Raw genomic sequence first — 19,678 nt, 5'->3', positions numbered from 1 at the left:
CTCCTCCTAGGGCAAGCAATAGATTTCCCTCCTTAAGGCATACCCACCAAGTCTTGTGATACCTTACAGGCTAGCCTAATGCCCTGCCTTTAGGAATCTCACATTTAACTTTCACTTTTCTCCAGGGTGATAAAGATACTAGTTGGAGGGCAGCTGTCAGGATCGCTGTGTGTGCCAAATTCTCAATATGCAACAGGGGTGGTGAATATTTTTTCAGCCCGAGGGCCCCATTCCCTCAGGAGCAACCTTCTGGGGACCACATACCAGTGGTGGGCAGGGCCAGAGGCAAAAGTGGACAGAGCAGTAGATGTGATTTACCTTTGTAGGTTACACCCCAGCCATGCAAAACTCAGAGGCTTCTACGCACACCAGCACCACACCACACCTCTCCATCCAGCAAAGCAAGAGGCATTACTTATTGCATTTATATTCCACCTTTTCTATCCAAGGAGTTCAAGGTGGCACACGTTTCTCCTCCCCATTTAATCCCCACAGCAACCCTGTGAAGTAGGGTCACCTAGTGAACTTCATGGCCAAGTGGGAATTTGAACCCTGGTCTCCCAGGTCCTACTTTAATTTTCTAACCACTGCACAGTGCTCACCCTTATGAACATTATCACAGTTCAAGGACATGTTCTAGCCAAGCAAAACAGCTCAGGGGTGTATGGCCTGTAGAGGGTGTCTCAAGGGCCAAACAGAGGTATGCAGGGCCACATTTGCCCTCCGGACCAGAGGTTCTCCACACTTGCAATGCAACCACTCCCATTTACTGGCTCCAGCTCAGGTAGCTTGGAAGCTTTAACAAAACAAAACACATACAAGCTTCCCCAAGGCTGGTGCTGGCTCAGCTCCGGCCTCCTTTCCTGCTGCCCGAGCAGAAGCAAAGCGTTTGCAAGCAAACTGGACTGCCAAAGTGACAGGTGAAGCAATTTACACTGACAGTTCGGCATCGTAATATCTGCCTGGAGCTTTGTCTCCTGCACTTTGCGGTCCCATAACTATTGTCGTTATAAGGCGGCCATTCATAATACCAAGGATACACAGCGGCTCGATCCATTCATCTACTCGTAAAGTACTCAGTTGGGAGAGGAAGGCTCTGATCATTCTACCAGCTGCTTGCCTGCAGAACCTATATATATATATATTAGAAGGAATGTCTCCATGGTCCCAGGAATACCCACATAAAAGCAAAGGAGCTGGATGTGCCACCAGGTGAGTCTGGGGAAGTGCCACAGTTCAGTGGCAGAGCATCAGTTTTGCATGCAGAAGGTCCCAGGGCCCAACTCCTTGTGGCGTCTCCAGGCAGGGCCGGGAATGCCAGCTGCCTGAAACCCTGGAGAGCCACTGCCATATCAGTATAGACAATGCCGACCTAGACAGACCAATGACCTGATTTCATGTAAGGCAGCTGGCTATGTATGCACAGGGAACAACTATAGCTCCATGGCAGGGAATCTGATTTACATGCAGAAAGTCCCAGTTCAATCCCCAACATCTCCAGGTAGGACCAGAAAAGAGTCCTGCCTAAAATCCTGGGAAGCCACTGCCAAGGGGCTCCCAACTGGTGTTCAAGGTCAGTGGTTCTCAACTAGTGGTCTGTGGACCCCAAGGCGTCCACATAACCCACCCAGCGGGTCCGTGGCACCATTCATTTAATAAAAACTACTACAGAGACATCAAAATTTTCAAAAGTAGGGGGTCTATGGCTTGGCTTTTGAAAAACAGGGGCTCCGCAGTAGCTAATTGGGAACCACTGGGGTGGGCAATACTAAGCTATATTAACTCTGTGTAAGGCAGAAAGTCTTTATTCCCACTCCCTGTCTGTGACTTATGAGGGAAGTGTGGGAAATACCATCCCTCCAAAGAAGAAGGCTAACGTAAGCCAAGAAGTTCCAGGACTTGAGAGCCAACTTTTCATGTATTGTTATGTGGTATGTCTACATGTGCGCATACACACACATATCCACTCCTGCACAAAAGCAACAAATTACTGAAACCGCACCCAGAACAGACAGAGCCTTCCCCAACCTTGTGTCCTCCAGAAGTTTTGGACTACAACTCCCATCACCCCTAACCATTGGTCATGCTAGCCGGAGGTAATGGGAGTTGGTGTCCAAGCCATCTGAAGGCACCAGGCTGCAAAAGGTTGGTCTATTGCTATTAGGGATGGGGAAGAAATTTAATTACATGAACCTTTTTATATCTAATACGCACTTTCCCAAGCAATGCAAAAACTGAAATGAAATAAGCCTTCAAAAGTCACACTTCTCTGAATTTTGCAGTGCAGCTCTCCAGTCAAACAATGCGTACAAAAAAAAAATTGTTTTCAGGAAAAATATGCGTTAAAATGCATATATTAGGGAAAATAACATACAAATACACATTATATTAGTCAAAACTGCATGGAAAGATGTGTGTGTTAGGGAAAATGTGTGCTAAACTGCTGATGAACTAGGACAGAGTTGAAACCTGGGTCTCCTGCTTGGAGGAGCAGGGCTCCACCCCTAGCATATCTCTGCACCACCAGAGACACTGAGGAGCTGTAGGATTCAGACATCTCCATCCCAGAACCAGAACTCCCCACAGCCATTTCGTCGGTTCCTAGCCAGTTCTGGGACTCTCCACTCCCAACTGAAAGGAGATCACTCCCGGGGCATAGGAGCAGAGGAGGCCGCAAAGCAGGCAGGAGTTTCACAGCCTCTAGCAAAAGTGCCAGGCTAGCTATACAGAAGGAACTTTTGGTTATGTACAGCACTTTGCACCCTTATTTTATCTTTACTGCTTTTCACAAAAAGATGCCTCAAAGCAACTTACACAGTATAATAAACATTAAAAACCAACTATTTAAAACAACAGCCGGAACAAACTACTCAAGAATACCCATCCATAAATAAGTATAAAAAGATGGATTCTACCTACTCCACCACAAGATTAACACTATAAAAACAGGCCGAAAGTGAACACTACGATCCAATTTAACAGCCAAATGGCTGAGTAAACGACATTCCCACATATAAAATACAAACCCCTGTATGCAGAAAACTAGCCTATCAGCAAAAATGTCCCTAGCCTGGTCTTCTATAGCTTATCATTCCCATGCAATGGTGGGGACTTACAAGGCTCTTTGCTAAATAAATAATCAAGCCGCCTTCTCGCCACCTTCTGCTTCAGGGTATTTGTTTGACACTGCAGGTGCCAGGGAGCCAGTCCAAAACCAAATGGTGACCCAGGCTAAGAAGTCTCTTTGGCACCCCTCTTCTTATGAGCACACTTTTTAAAATTGCATTTATTGCTCATTTCATGACTTGGATGCACAATCTGCATGCCTGATTTATCCCTGTCATATAAAGACAATTAAACCTGCCTGCATGGATCTGATCGCAATTAACTCACATACAGACCATGTGTTAAATAGGCACCAATGCCTATGTGCCAACAAAGAACAATTAAAAAAAAAGACTAATGCAAAAGCAATCATCGCCAAGCAGATGAGCATCGCCAGCTTTAGAGACAAAGGTGAACTGTTTATAAAAATTTGTTTCACGCACAGTCCCACCAAGCCCATCACACAACCAGCCCTCAAATCTAGCCCCAGCAGGCAGTTTGGGACCAAGCCAGGTCCAGTGCCAGCAGACAGTAAGATTGGGCACTGGCTGAGGGCTCCAGTAGGTCAAAGGGGCCCCTCACTGGCCACACAGCCACTTAACACTCTGCAAGGGACACCGGACAGCATTGCCACTTTTGACCAGGAACCAACCTTGGCTCCCAGTTGCCGTGGCCACCTGCCATTTTAATTTACCCAAAATGCAATGCCCTTCACAGATCTGTAAAATCTCTTCATGGATCCATGGTCTGGACAGAAGCTTTGATCTATAGACCAGAGCATTGCACATTGGGTACAATTAAGAAAGCAGGCAGCCACAAGGGATTGGGAGCTTAGCTTGGCTTTCATTGAAAAGCAGCAGGGCTCCCCATCTGCTACTGCAACACCATTCAGGGGCACAGCAAGGAGAGCAGGAAGTAATGGGCTGCTGCTGTGGCAATGACAGAAACAAAACATAGTGTGACCACATTGGGACATATGGATGTGTGCTGAGAGCGCCCTGAAGTCTCGCACCAGCCCTGAACGGAGTGCTGCACCTGAACCTGGGATGGAAAACCTGCAGCCCTCCCAGATGTTGCGGGGACTCCAGCACCCGTCAGCCCCAGCCAGCATGGTCAATGGTCAGAGGCACTGAACTACATCTCCCACCAGCACCTGGAAGGTCCCTCAATTCCCCACTTGGACCTCTTCTCACAGAGTCCCACTATCCACCCACAGCCTTGCTGTCTGTTGAAGACATTAAACCACTACAAATCACATCCGCCAAGAGCTGCCTTGGACACACTTGATTCTTTCCAGGGAACCAAGGTTAACAAGAAATAAAAACTCCGCCTGATTCTCTTGCCTGCACGACACAGACCACCCTGCCTTTCCCAAGATGCAGCATTGCTCATCTCCCCCCACCCCCAACCATCCTAGCATGAATTGAGTGGCTACAACAGCAGCAAGCGGTTCCTGGCCTCGATCCGTGCAGGTAATTACTCACAGCTAATGATAATTATCGGGCCTCCTAGAATTTAATGGACACGTATTATAGTCCCACTTGCGACTTTACATATGAATTAAGCACATATGGGCTTCATGATGCACAGAGGCAGGATTTATGAAGCGCCAACAAAACCCCTTGTTAGCAAAGACTTTTATTCCACTAATAAACAGCTTGATTTATTGAGGTAGGGAAATTAATACTGGGGGGCAGCCCCACAAACCATGGAGCTTTGGCGCCCTCTTGTGTAAGTTGCTGGGAACAACAACTAGACCATGCAAACCTCAAACATTTCTGCGCTTAGAGCAGTGTTTCCCAACCTTTTTTGGGCAAAGGCACACTTGTTTCATGAAAAAAATCTCGAGGCACACCACCATTACAGCCCCGTGACGTCAGCGCGCAGCGTCACGCCGGGAGGGACATGAATTGCTAGCAAATTACATAATCACCTCCTTGAGGGCTGGCTCATCTTCTCCGAAGGAGAACCCCATTAATTAACAGCACAGACTCACACCATAGCCAAGACGAGGGGGGAAAACCTCAGTCATGCACAGTCATGCACATGTGGGGGCTAAATGAGGACGAAGACCGGGCAGAGAGCAGGGTTCAAATCACCCCACCTGGCCAGGACAATCCCTGGGTGCTCCCTTGGGCCACTCGCCTGACCCACCTCGCAGGGCTGTTGTTGCGAGGATAACACGGGGAGAACCACGCGCGCCCCCGGGAGCTCCTTGGAGGAGAAAGCGGGCGATGAATGCAATGGACAAAATATATGAGAGGCGACCAGGTTTTGCAGGTGAGGGCCCCCCGCCAGCCTCCGCTTCCAACACCCGGCGCAACGACGCCGAAGTTTCCCCCCAGGCTCGGCTCGGGGAGCAGCGCTGCTCCCCCCCGGCTCCCCTTCGCCCTCCCGGCTCTCTCTGCCGCCCACTGGGGACCCCCCTCACCTGCCAAGTCCGGAGTGCCGGTGGAAGTTGCATGCATGCATGCAGGGCGCCGCGTTGCCATTGCATTGCACTGCACTCCATCAACGCCTGCACGCATGCATTGCCTTGCACGCCTGCCAAGGGGTCTCCCCGCGGTCCGATGCGTCCCCTCCGGCGCGGATGCAGCATTGCAAAAATAACCACCACCCCCCGACGCAGCCCTACCTGGGGGGCAGCCTCCGCCACTCCGCCTCCGCGGGGATCCCCGGGCTCCATCCTGCCGCCCGATCTCCGTGGGGGCGCAGGCAGGCTGCGCGGGGTCTGCGCGGAAGAGCCCCTGGCCGCCGCCGCCGCGCTCATTCCATGGCCGGGAGAAAAGCGCTTCAAACAAAACGCCCGGCCCACCAGGCCACGCTGGGAAATGTAGTTTGCGCACCCCGCGCGGGCGCGGAGCCCAAGGGCGAGGGGACTACGGATCCCGGCAGCCCCCGCGCCAGGGATGGAGGGGGAGAGGCCGGGTGCAGGGATGGAGGGACGGGTGGGCGAGCGAGTGAGTGAGTGGCAGCCGCCAAGCCTTGGCCGAGAGCCAGGAAGGGCCTCCCCGGAGGAGGAGGAGGAGGAGGGAGGCGCAGAGTGGGAGGGAGGGAGGGAACCCCAGGGGTCATCTAGTGACGGCGCCCCAATCAAAAATTTGACTTTTTTTAAAAAAAAAATCTTTCGAATTTTTTAATTTTTCCCGTGGCACACCAGGCAACATCTCGTGGCACACTAGTGTGCCGCGGAACAGTGGTTGGAAAACACTGGCTTAGAGTTTGCGGAGGCTTAAAAATACATTCCTTTCCCACATCCTACAGCAACTGAGCCCATAACTGAGCCTAAGCATGTGTAATTGGAACCATCGAATATTCTTTTCCTGCTTTTCCCCTTCCTGCATGAATTTTTGACTGTAAGCTCTTCAGGGCAGGGGCCTGTCCTCCTCTACTCTGGCCAAGTACACTGATGGTGCTACATCCACAAATAACGACAGTAATTCAAATGCTGACTCAGTCATGTGTCTTGTAATCTCTTGAACCCCTTATTCAGGTGAACTGGCTATTATACATAGCTCACACATAATATTTTCTCTCTTCCTTTTATACATACGTATTTTATATAATTTTAAAACACCTATTTTAACTTTTATTAAACCCAATACCCATTTCATTGACTTTTTTATAACACCACACATTTTTTGAGTTGAAAAACCAATCAGCACTATGCACAGCCAAGTACCACTACCAGTTTTACTAGAGCATAATGCATGTTAATGAACATCTAAGAGCTACACACAGATCCCTTGTAAATATTACTTCCCTTCCTCATTTGTGGCCTGTGGTGTATATAATTCAGCTCATCCAGCGCTGCCAGATACTGCAGTCTAATATAAGTAGGGGGCCAATTCAAGCCCACTTCCTCTTTTGCTTCACAAAATGTTCTGTTTAACTAAGCCAGTGCCAACCTAGAGAAGCAGCTTCTTTCTCCTAAATTCTTCCACACATTATTCTCATCCAACACTGTTTCCTATACTTGAAAAGGGGTTCTGTTCAAAACTTGGAAGTTCACACTTAGTGTTTGTTAACCTTAGCTGGTAACTTTAAAACCAAGGACAAACTTCTAGAGCGTTTTAAAGCAGGGCTGTGAAAGGCATTGTTTCCCATTACGTACACCCCTACAGTATTTCTTTTTGTTTCCTATCGAGTTAAACAGGTTTCAAAAGAACACAAAAACCTACCAAACCTGTTTAACCAGAGACAAAGATGAGATGAGCGCACACATCACAAACAATACATCTTTCAAATGACTTTCAACTCTAATGTCTTTCTGCAATCCCAAAAGTATTAGCTGTTCTGTAAATCAGCTATGAGGATTGGAGCCTAGCCATTTTTGAGGTTAAGAGGATGGTACGATTAGAAGCCTTGTTGCCAGTGAAGTACATGAGGAATGTGGGAATGGGTGCCCTTTTAGATGTTGTTGGAACACAACTCCCATCCCCCTTGCCACTGGCCACGGTTGCTGGGGCTGATGGGAGTTGCAGTCCACCAACAACTAGAGGGCCACCGTCCTGGTCTACACATTCATTTCTTACATTCCACCATCAAGGAATGAGAAGCACTGCAAAAACCGGCAAGGCTTGTGTGATCTCTCTGCCATTTTCAGTTTTCACAAATTGGAGCAGCAAGGCTACCCCAGAAGACCAACAAACAGTGCCTGGCATGTGAGTTATAAAAGGCTACTAATAAGCCAAAACCAATCTCAACCACAGTCAACAAAAGAGCCAAACTCACTCACCAGCGTTGACAATTGCATCCACCTCCAGCTTGGTGATGTCACCACGGAAGAGAGAGATCTTCTCATTCAGATGGTTATCCTTGGGGAACAAAGACTCTTCAGGCTGCTTAACCCGGGTGCCTGGCATCAAGAAGACAAGGGGGAGAGACTGCACATTTTAAAGGCTGCCTTTATGTCAAATTGGACTATTAGTCCATCTAACTCAGCATGGCCTACAACAGGGGTAGGGAACATTGTGCCCTCGGGTGTTAGCATCCCAAGCTCCCATCAGCCCCAGCCAGAATGACCAATAGTCAGGGATTATGGGAGCTGTAGTCCTGCAACATCTAAAACGGGCTGCAATGGCTACCTCTCAAGGCTCTCCAGTCCTGCCTGGAGAAGCTGGGTATTGAACCTGGGACCTTGGGTATTGCAAAGAATATGCACTGTTTGAAGTCTTAGAAAGCTGCTGCCAGTCAGGGAAGACCACTGGCCTGCAGGTCTCTCCACAACATCCACCTGTCCAACACCTGGTGCCAAGTGTGTGGAAAGTAAAAAAAGGTATGGGCTGAGCCAAAGTGGGTTTGCAGACACCACCAGTTAGCTGATGATGATCCCCCACCCTCTGCAAAAAAAAAGCCCATTGCAAGCACTGGCAATTAGCTAATCATCAGGGCTTCTGTGCACAGTGCCATGCAAAAATGAGTCATTGTGTTGTCAGGTGATGGACAGGTAGGCAACCCAACTCACCTGCCAAACCTGACCTGTTTCGGGGGAACAAAAGGATCTGGCCTGCAAGTCGGACCCAGTTCCCCACCCCTGCCATAGACTAAATGAGCCATCAGCCTGACATGGTATAATAAACAACAACAACCCCCCACCCAACTGGCTGGATTGCCACAGCCACTCTGGGCAGCTTCCAACACATATGAAAACATAATATCACATCAAACATTAAAAACTTCTAGATACAGGGCTGCCTCCAGATGTCTTCTAAAAGTTATTTATCTCCTTGACATCTGATGGGAGGACGTTCCACAGGGCAGGTGCCACTACCGAGAAGGTCCTCTGCCTGGTTCCCTGCAACTTCTGAGGGAACTGCCAGGAGGCCCTCAGAGCTGAACCTGTGTCTGGAAGCTTTCTATGTTAACAGCTCTACAACACCCCTTTTCCTCAACCAAGGTCCACATTATCCTTGCCTTGAGTTTCTCCACGGGAGGTTTGGGGGGGGGAGAGAAACAGCATGCCCATGCAATTATACTTAAGAAAAAAGAGCTTTAAAACAAAATAAAATCTCACTTTTGGCCATTTCTTTCCAGCTTGGTATTTGCTTCAGTTTGATGAAATCCCTGGTGAAATAATGCTCTCGCCTCTGCTTGTTATTCAAGCCTTTCAGAAATGCTGAACAGCAAATAAAAGGAGCAGAAGAAATAAAGACGGGTTAGTAGGATAAAGACAAATATTGGCACAAAGTCTGAGGGGAAAGGACTCACAAAAATTCTGGGAGAAGGACTTTCAGAGCAGTGATGCAACCATTATATTTTTGCCTCGTGGATGCTCAATGGAAACCTTCATTCTCCAGAATGTTGGCAAAACCCTTTCGGAAAGTCTGCTTTATGGTGGAAACTACACACATATAAAAACCATTCTAGGGTCACATTGTATATTAAAATGTTTTATTTGCAGGTGTATAACTGAGTCCTAAGTCAAGTACAAAGAATAAACGTAATTGTGCACACACCATACATTTAAAGCACATTTTCGCACCAAGGAATCATGGGATGGGAAGTGTAGCTTGTTGAGGGTGCAGGAACTGTAGCTCTGTGAGGGGCAAACTACAGTTTCCACGATTCTTTGTGAGTGGGGAAATGTGCTTTAAATGCATTGTGTGTATGCAGCCAAGGCAGGCATAGGCAAACTCGGTCCTCCAGATGTTTTGAGACTACAATTTCCATCATCCCTGACCACTGGTCCTCTTAGCTAGGGATGATGGGAGTTGTAGTCCCAAAACATCTGGAGGGCTGAGTTTGCCTATGCCCGAGCCAAGGCATCACTCTAGTGTGTCACATGTAGAGCAGGGATAGAGAACCTGTGGCCCACCATACATGGTTGGACTACAACTCCCATCATCTCTTACTGTTGGCCATGGTGGCTGGACCCAACAGGAGATTGAATCCACCACCACAGGTTCCCCAACGCTGTCACAGACCATTATTCCACACACACACAAAAACCCTTGGAAAAATTGACCCAAATAATTTGAGGAGAAATCCAAACATTTCTAAAATATTAGTTGTGAAGAAATGTGAAAAAGCCATTAAATCCCCTCCTCCACTGCAGTCCAACTTTCTTTGGAGAGGTATAAACATTGGCCTCATCAAATGAAATTGATTACTGCTAAGATCCTTTCCCCCCTTAAAATACTGAACTGCACTCCACTACTATAGCAACCCGCAGCAAGTACAATGCTATCTTATATGGAGGTGGCCATTTTGAATTTCCCAAAAATTCAAAAAGAACCTCGGGAGAGGGCTTTCTGAGGAAAAACAAAATGGCAGCCACTCCAGTTCTCCTCCCCTCAAATGAATGCCACCTCTCACCACCACTTGTCGACATACAGTATTGCCATTTTGTCAACAGCCATTTTTATGTGACTTGAATGGGTCTTTTATTCACACCATACATTGAAAACACTATACAATTTTAAAGAATCTTGGCTTCCCCTAGATAATTCTGGGAGCTCTTGTTTGTTAAGGGTGCTGAGAGTTGTTAGGAGGCCCCTATTCCCCTCACAGAGTTACAATTTCAGAGTGATCAAACAGCCAGTCCCTTTTCTATTATTCACATGGAACTCGGGGAGTTTTACAGGGCCAACAATTTCATATTGTTGTGTCACGTAAAAACCCATATGGAAACCAGCAAGGCCTCTGAAATATAGTTGCCAAAAGATTCAAATTGTCTCAGTCCTGCTAGAATCACATCCTGCTAACAGAAAAAGGAGGTGGGGAAGAAAATAAAAGAAAAACCATGGCAGAGCAGAAAATGCATTGTCAAGGCTTTCATTTTGATTTCCTAATTTCCATAAGATTGTATCACATTACAGTTTTATTTTTACTGTATTTTTTGCACTTTTTTCTCTTTATTTCTCTTTATCACTTCATTTTTACAACTGAAACTCTTCTAAGAAAGAAGAAATATTAAAACAGGAAAGATCCTTTGCAAATGTCAAAAATGTTTTCTTTTATATTACCTCGGGGTAGCAATAAAGTTGGTACATGTCCTCATTTATGGTGGGGTCAATTGGTGCAAGATTTTTGGAATTTAATTTTGGCAGAAATGATAAACATTACAAAAGAAACTATTGTGTGTTGTCCAAAATAAATATTCCTGAATATTTTTTATGATACCACTGTAAATATATTGTCAGAATAATTGGTCTTATATATTATATTGGTAGCATGAACAGCAATTGCAATTCAGTGGAAAATAGCCCAAAATCTTACACTGAACGCTTAGTATTGGTCACTCTGAAATATGGCTATAATGGGGGGGGGGGTCACAAATAATTTTAGATTTTGACAAGGCCTAGAACCCCCAGACACGTTTTGTATGATTTTGCATCTCTCTGTGGCATATACAGTGGAACCATCATTTTCAAGACACTCATCATAAGCCTGGCAAAACTGGAACTATACTTGATCTGATAACGTTGATAGTCTTTACTTGGACTTTGTTATTTTAACTCATGAACAACTACTCATTCTATGTGCCTACTTTATAGTGTTGTTTTTCATCTTTTAATTTTTGCCTTTTGTTATATGCATTATAGCTCTGCTTTATGTATATTATAAAATGAATTTTTAAAAAGAGGGGGAAACGGGGGGGGGGGTCCTGTCACAGCAACTGGCCTTCAGAAACACACTGCCTCTGACAGGTGCTTAACAGTACAGTCCCTTTTCAGCAAACAGAAGCTGACTCCCTTCACACCAAAGAGGCCCTCACAACTCAGACACACTTCGTCCTTGACATTTATTAATGTTTCTTTTTTCTTTTAATTAAGATGAGGTGGCAGGGTTTTTTTAAAAAAAGTTTGGCAACTCTATTACAGCTTCATCAGCCTCCTGGAAGATTACTTATGCTCAACCCCTTAGGAACTTCAACACCCCTCTGCAGAGATTTGCAAATCCAACCAATATATGTAGCGGCTTTCAAACCGTATTGTTGGGAAACATACAGTTCGTCATGAGCATATTGGGTGCTGTGTTCCTCAATACAACATTCATGGCATAAAGCCTGCCCAAGAAGAAAGTGTAGCGCTAGACACGCTTCTGGAGAAGGGATGGGGCCTCCAGATATAGTTGGACTACAAAGCCCATCATCCCCAACCAATGGCTATCCTGGCAAGGGCTGGATGAGAGCTGGAGTTCCAACAACCTCTGGAGAGCCACAAATTCCTCACATCCCTGTTCCAAAGCATGTTTTCCACTTATGCTAGGGCAACAGCTAAGCCAAATATGCCTAAATTGTGCCTATGCAAATGAAGGGTTGAGAAGCCCTTGGAACACATTCCCAAAACCTCTACATCAGCGACTACTTTCAACTCCCTGGCCCCACTTGAGATCGCTTGAAAATTACTGAGGCGCACCCAGTCACAAAAGCACATTCGAAGCACATTTCCCCCTCAAACGATTCCAGGCATTGAAGTTCACCCCTCACAGAGTTACAATTCCAATCCCAGCAGTCTCTAACATATTACAGTGCCCAGAATTCTTTGGAGGGGAGAAATGTTCTTTGAATGTGATTTAAAAGCATAGCTTGTACGCAGCCCCAGTCACAAAATGGGAGGTGGAGGAAACGTTTGGCATAATCAGTTGACAATTACTTACATTACATTCTGCCAGTATGTACTGTAACCCATCTTTGGAAATTGATAAAATTATTTGCCACAGCACTTTCCTTGTGGCAAGTAGTTATTTAACTCAGCTTTCCTCAAGTTGAGCATAGCTTGGGTGGTATTGCAACTCAGCCTTCCCAATGTTAAGGCAGAATTTGCTGATCCAGAGGCTCTAAGTGGAGAAGGCCTTTTTAAACATATTTTTGCCTTTATGCGCTCATGTGACTAAGCATTTTTACCCATCTCCTGTAATGTCTTCTCCCATTTTCCTTTCAAACTCAACTTGTACCTTATCCCACCCCACCCCTTCCTCTAAACCACCAGTTTCTTTCATCCCTCCTTCCCAGCCGTTTTATATTCACTTCTTCCAAGTGAGGTGGCCCATAGCAGGCTCCCGCCCACTGCACTACAAGGCACACAATTTCCACAGCTTGATATGCAGGTGCCTCCACAGATAATTTGTATAGTAAGTATTCTCAGACTCCCGCTTCCAAAAAAAAGTTTCAGGAGTTTGGAAACAAAAACAATTCACTGCTATACAGGTGCATTTGGTGCACATATAGATTAACACGTCCTTTCTGACTGACAGAAACAGGAAGGCTTGGGAGGCAGTCCTGGTCATTGGCATGGTTGCCACCTTTCACTGTTAGCTCCGCTCCTGTGCTTTTAAAAAGCAGGGTGGCATGTAGAAATTTAACGGCAAAGCTTGCCCTACCACTTATCCAGGCATGGATAAGAATCCATCAGTTCTTAGCAATCAAGCTGTTATTGTAGGCCCAGGAGCACAGCCAAAGTTTTCTCTTTCTTTTTTAAGTTGGCAACCTTATTTAGGGGACCATTCCAAAACATATCCAACAGCATACAGCCTACCAGCTGCATCCCAGCACCTGTTTGGTACAAGAACCATAGCTTCTTATCAAAAGTGGGAGGAGGGGTTCTCCCCTTCTCTAGGCCTCTGGGAAACATATGGCGGCTACCATTGCCAGTCTCCTAGGAGACCATTTATATTTCCCATGATGCACCGCAAAAAGCCTTTTCCCACTCCCAAACAGAGTGGGAAAACAGTGGTTCACAGTGCACACAGACACAAGAAGAGTTCTTGGTTCAGTAACTACGGGCCGACCGTCCTCAAAATGCCACCCCTTTGTCCTATCACAGTAGTGAAAAACTCAAGAGCCAGAGCTGCAGTGCCATTTCAAATAAGGGGCATTGTGGATTTAAACAATCACAGCGAACATGAGGATCATGTGCCCAGGGGGAGTATATGATAAAGTAGCCCAGGAGACGGAAACTGTGCCAGGGACTGCCAGCAGGCAACAAGGGGCCCAACACTGCGGGAGGCCACAAATTTGCTCCAGAGCACCAGGACACCACAGAAATACACATACACATACACAACACACTTTCGCCTCCACGTCACTTACATTTAGCCTCCTTCCAGTCAGTGGATGTGGTCAAATCCACTTTGGCTGCCATGGCCAATCGGGGAGCAGCCAACCAGCTCCGGATGCCCCTTGCAAACACCCAGTGCTCTGGCACCCTGCAGACAGGGGCCCTGCCTCCACTCCACGCGCCCTTCTTTCTACTACTGTGCAGCGCTATAGGGCAGCTGCCCCAGACCCTCCACAACCTCCCAAAGGCTCCAAGAAAGCTCTTGTTTCCCAGGAACATGAAGAAGCCTGGCATGGCTTCAAGAAAAGGGCTGGAAGGGGGGTTCACTGGGCTCTCAGCCTGCTGCCCTGGTTGGTCACTCAGCAGGCGAGAGAAATTCTTCTCCCTTATTTATAACACCTGGTATTTAGGTGGCAGCGTGGAATCAGATTGCTAGCTGCTGCTGCAGCTGCTGCTGTTGTTGCTACTGCTACCCCAGCAGCCCACATGGAGGCAGGCCTTTGACTTTCAAGCCTCTTTCCTCTGGCCCCGCCCTCCTCTGGCGCAAGGGCTTCTGGGCAATGTAGTTCCACAAATGTTCCTTCCCTGGTGCGTTTCTGCAACTGCAACGGAGAGGGGAGGAGGCATTCTTTCAGATATTTTGGTCCTAAGTTATTTCGAGCTTTAAACGCTGATGTGAGTGCCTTGAATTGGGCCTGGAAACAAACTGGGAACCAATTGCTTTTGATGGTAATGTGTATATATGGTATATTACTTCAGTGCTTGGTTGCTGTAAGAACAGGATGCTGGACTAGGTCGACCTTTTGGCAGCTGCCCCGCTAAATAAATCAAAATCAATACAATTGATTGCCCCCCAAAGAAACCTGCCCCTCCTAACAAAAGGTGCCTCCCCTAACAAAAATCCTGGGTACGCCATGGTTGACCCTGATAAGTTTGTTTTTTTTTGTTTTTTTTTTTGAAAGTTAAAAAAATTTTTTTATTGTAATCCAACATTTAAAAACACATATACCTTGTTTACAAAAACAAAACAAAGAAAAAATAAGAAAATACAAAAATCAGTATACAATCTTTTATATAATATAACTTCCCACCACCACGACGTGACCTATATCTCGACAGTATGTACAGCAGTTTCTTTTGTTAGTCCGCCTACTCTACCTCACGGTTTTTATATTATACCTACTGTGATTTTGATATTTCCTGATATCCTCTCCATGTATGAAAAAAATTTATTCCAGTCGTTAATAAATTTGGTATTTTTCTGTTGCCTTATCTTCTGAGTCATTATTGCCAAATCAGTATATTCAGTTAACTTATTTTGCCAGTCCTTGATTGTTGGGGTGCTGGGTTTTTTCCAGTTCTGCGCTAGCAGTATCCTAGCGGCGGCTGTCGCATACTGGAATAGAGTTTGGTCGTCCTTATTGATCTCGTTCCCCACCATTCCCAGAAGGAACGCCTCGGGTTTTTTTGGGAAGGTATACTTTAGGATCTTTTTTAATTCATCATAAACAACGCCCCAAAACTTCTTTACCTCATCACAGGACCACCACATATGGAAGAAGTCTCCCTCTTTCTTTTTGCATTTCCAACAGGTCTTATCTCCGGTTTTATACATTTTAGCTAATTTTGTTGGAGTGATGTACCAGCGGTACATCATCTTTTCCATATTTTCTCGGAGACCGACACATGCTGAGAATTTCATATCCTTGTTCCATAGTTTTTTCCATTTTTCATAGTCTAGGGGGTGTCCTAAATCTATAGCCCACTTAATCATGACCTCTTTGACTTCCTCATCCTTGGTATCCCACTCTAAAAGTTGGTTGTACATTTTAGTTAAGAGTTTGGACTTCCCTTCTATTATTTCCAGCTGGAATTTGGACTTGTTCTTACACATACCGACTTTTTTATGTTCGTTCCATAAAGAATTAATTTGGTGGAAATGCATCCACCCCGATAGTTTGTCTTTTAGCTCGTCGTAGGGTCTAATTTCCCATCCTCTCTCAGATCTTATCAGGAGATCGGCATATGTCCATTTTTTACCTTCCATATTTAATTTTTTGGTTTCTAGAATGTCAATGGGTGACAGCCACAGTGGGGTTTCTTTTTCTACCAGGTTCTTACATCTGTTCCACACCTCTAACAATGCCCCTCTTATGATGTGGTTAGAAAAGCCTTTATGCACTCTTCCCTTATCATGCCACAGGTAAGCATGCCATCCAAACCTAGCATTGAAACCCTCTAAATCCAACAGGTCTGTGTTGTCCAAGACTATCCATTCCTTGACCCAGCATAGACACGAGGCCTCATAGTATAGCTGTAAATTCGGGACCGCAAACCCACCTCTATCTCTTCTATCAGTAAGCAACTTGTATTTAATTCTGGCCCTTTTACCCTGCCAGATGAATCTGGAGAGGGTCCTCTGCCAGTCCTTAAACATTGTCGTGCCCCTGATTACTGGGATGTTTTGAAATAAGAATATCATGGTTGACCCTGATAAGTTTGAAGGCCCTCCATCATTCTAATGGGTTAGGGCCATGGACATCTGCCTGAAAATCCTGCCCTACCAGTACCTCTGTATCTGAATATGCATCATATATTCTCTCCCTCCTCCAGACCTGTTTACTGAGCCTTCAGCCTGATCTGCTTGCAAAAAGCTTATGCAGAGCTTAGTCCATGTCTGGTCTTTATTGAGCATTAATTCTGATTTGTTTGCAGGGCGGTATATGACAATCAGCCCTTGTCCTTTCGCGGTGCTTATACATCTTCCCATTGGCCAATCGTTTATCTAACACAGAGCTCTCCGAACTTAGTGTGTCAGTTGTAGTGTGGAGGTGTGTCGCGCGAACGCTCCCCACTCTCCCCCCAGGGCTGGAAATGGGTTAGTTAAATCTTCGGTTTGCTACTAAAACTGAATTACTGTGTTGCAAAATGATGCATGTCTAAAAGTGTGTCACCAACATGAAAAGTTTGGAAATCTCTGAACACTTCTCAGTGTGCTTCCCCATCACTTTCCTAACCACAAAACAGCATTTTTTAAAAGTATATTCGTGGTGCTATGGCGACAGAGCACTTTGACCCACATTAATTGTGCAAACCTAAATTTCCAGTATGTACTTGAATCCCTTGCCTCCCACTCCCACCTCTATCTATATAAGCCCTGTACAGTAAGTGGGGGTTATGTTCCAGGCCCCTGCGCGCATTAGCAAAATGTGTGTAAGTGGGGAGCACCCTCTACAAAGCCTCTAAATGCCTATTTTTACTGCTCTCCATGCTCTTTTTCTTTTATACAGTACCTTTGCCTCCAAATCACAGAAAGGTCAGGAAACACTACAATCCAGCTTCCCCAACAGGGTAGTGCAACAGCAGTGAGAGCTCCCATGCGCTGTTTTGGAGCTCATAAGTTGGTTTTCAAAGCTTTGTTTCTGGACTTTTGGCTCACTGGCGTTCTCTTCAGGCTCTATGGATGGTCTCCTCATGAGCCACGAGGACTTTCTGGCTCTCTCTCCCCACTTCCAGGTTTGAATTGAACTTATTTATTTGTTTCCCAGCACCTCAAGTATACGTGTTTGCACGCAGGTCAATCATGCGTAAGTGGGGGATGCCTGTATTTGAAGAGCTGTCTGGATGAAGTCCAGCTTAAAAATAAATGAAGAGCCGTAAGTCACGTTCACACCATATGCTTAAAGCACAGAGATTCCCCCCAAAGAATCCTGGGAACTGTCATTTGTTAAGGGTGCTGGAAACCACAACTCTTTGAGGGAGTAAGTTGCAGTTCCCATGGTTATTTGGAGGAAGCCATGTGCTTTAAACTTATGGACCAAAAGCAGGGGGAGATGGAAATGAGAGTGCAGTTCAATGATTTGTCAGCAGGTCATTATATCAGTGAACAGTTGTTGTGTCAAGGCTGTGAAAAGGAATACCACATAATGGTTAAACAGGTGCACTGTCCAGCCTCAAAGGTTCAGTCCCAAAATAACTTTAGAAGGGGAGAAAGAGGCACAATCTTACTTTCCCTTGATGGGCCCATTTTTTCCTTTCTTTGCCACTTGGCATCAGTGGCTGCTAGGCTAATTTTAGGTGGGTTGCCAAGGCACCACCAGGCGAAGTCAGAAGCCAAGCTTCTAATTATAGCCGAGAAACTAATCTTTTTGCTTTCCCTCTGCAGCCCAGAGCACCAGCAGCTACAATGTGGACAAAACAGACTCGGTTTTTAATTTATATTGTACCCCAGGATTCTCAAGTCAGGCATACTGTGCTACTGTAAAATCAAGAGATTTTAATATTATCAGTGGCAGCTGGTCAATTAGGGCAACTGGGACACTGCGCTACCAACCTCAGACAACCCTCACCTGCCTTTCTTCCTACTGACAACCAGGCCAGGGGGTGGCACTGCTTGCCAGCTCTCTTCTCCTTAGGTCTTATCAATGCCCCCATTTCCCTCGCCACTTTTACCTGGGGAAACCTGTTCTTTAGCACTGAATTGGAACAAACAGCATTCGGGTTTTCTGCGGATTGCTGCTTGTTCTGATTTAGTGCTAAAGAGTGGGTTGACCTAGGGGAAGTTGTGGAGCAACGGCAAAACTGCTCAGACCCATGCCTTGTGGAATTCAACAGGGAGGAGGGTGGGAACAAACCAGAATTAGCTGGCTCCAGCTGTCATTGGCTTTAGCTCTGGCTCTACCTACTGCTGGGCTCCCTGCCTTTTGCCCATGCAGTCCAAATGGGCACTAGCCACCACTGAATGTAATTAAAATCTTCTGGTTACTTTAGTTCAGGACCGTCTCCTCTGTAAGTCCATATCCTTAAAAACAGACTCAAATTTTATCCTACTTAAGCCTTTGTGTATTTAAAATCTCCACGATTTTCTGTTAGTTCTCTCCCACACCCCTCAATCCCCACTGACTGTTAAGCCTTGCATTGTCTTTATCTAACCTGTGCTCACTTTTCCCCTGCACTCACTTCCTTATCATGTCTTCCTATCTTTAGTTTAATCATAGATAACTAGCATAGGTTACCAATTTCACACACACACACATACACACAACCTGCTTCCAAAGAACCTTGGGATTTATTTGTTTTCTTATATTTCTGTCCCACTTTTCTTCCATCATGGAATCCCAAATTGTGTCCATGTCACTCCCAGGCAGTCGCACATCCAGCTACTTGCCAGATTCATACCTCCATGTGGGAGTTTTTTGTATACTTCAGTGCCGCTGATGCATGCAAGTTTTTCACACCATCCATATGCAATGCTGTCATTGAACTACCATCCACTATTATTTTCCCATTTAATTTTCCTTTCTGGTGAGAAATCTAATCAGCATAAAAAGCCCACCATGTATGGAGACTCCATACATTAAAGCAGGGCCGGGGAACCTCTAGCCCACTGGCCAAATTTGCTTTGACAAGGGCCCTAATCTTTTCCTATACCACATACACCTGCCCCGCATCTGACAGAATGTGACATCAGGTGTGGTGGCATGACTCAGTTCCTTGTTGGGAACTCGATCAGACAGCCAGTTCCTGCAGAGAGCAAGTTGATCAGTAGCCCTTCAAAGCACCATGTGGGG

The 19,678-nt window shown here is 45.9% G+C and overlaps 1 protein-coding gene across 4 annotated transcripts in view; it reads right to left on the bottom strand.

The window, feature by feature from the left end:
• Positions 1-14,491, bottom strand: part of MACROD1 (mono-ADP ribosylhydrolase 1) — a 324,726-nt gene extending 310,235 nt beyond the window's left edge. Inside the window, exons 1-3 of one of the 4 annotated variants that reach the window (XM_082202833.1) lie at positions 14,141-14,491; positions 9,122-9,223; positions 7,844-7,963 (exon numbers count right to left, since the gene is read on the bottom strand). In XM_082202833.1, coding sequence (XP_082058959.1) covers positions 7,844-7,963; positions 9,122-9,223; positions 14,141-14,402 — 484 coding nt within the window. In that variant the 5' untranslated portion in view covers positions 14,403-14,491. Of the gene's footprint in view, positions 1-7,843; positions 7,964-9,121; positions 9,224-13,603; positions 13,718-14,140 lie in introns of those variants that run through there. The other 3 variants (XM_082202832.1, XM_082202835.1, XM_082202834.1) reach the window with 3 other exon arrangements.
• Between the last annotated feature and the right edge of the window lie 5,187 nt (positions 14,492-19,678).

The sequence above is a fragment of the Podarcis vaucheri genome (assembly GCF_965113315.1).
Source record: "Podarcis vaucheri genome assembly, chromosome: 16".
NCBI classification, from domain to species: Eukaryota; Metazoa; Chordata; class Lepidosauria; order Squamata; family Lacertidae; genus Podarcis; species Podarcis vaucheri.
Note: the sequence above shows the minus strand (reverse complement) of the source record. Positions and strands in the feature narration are given on the sequence as shown.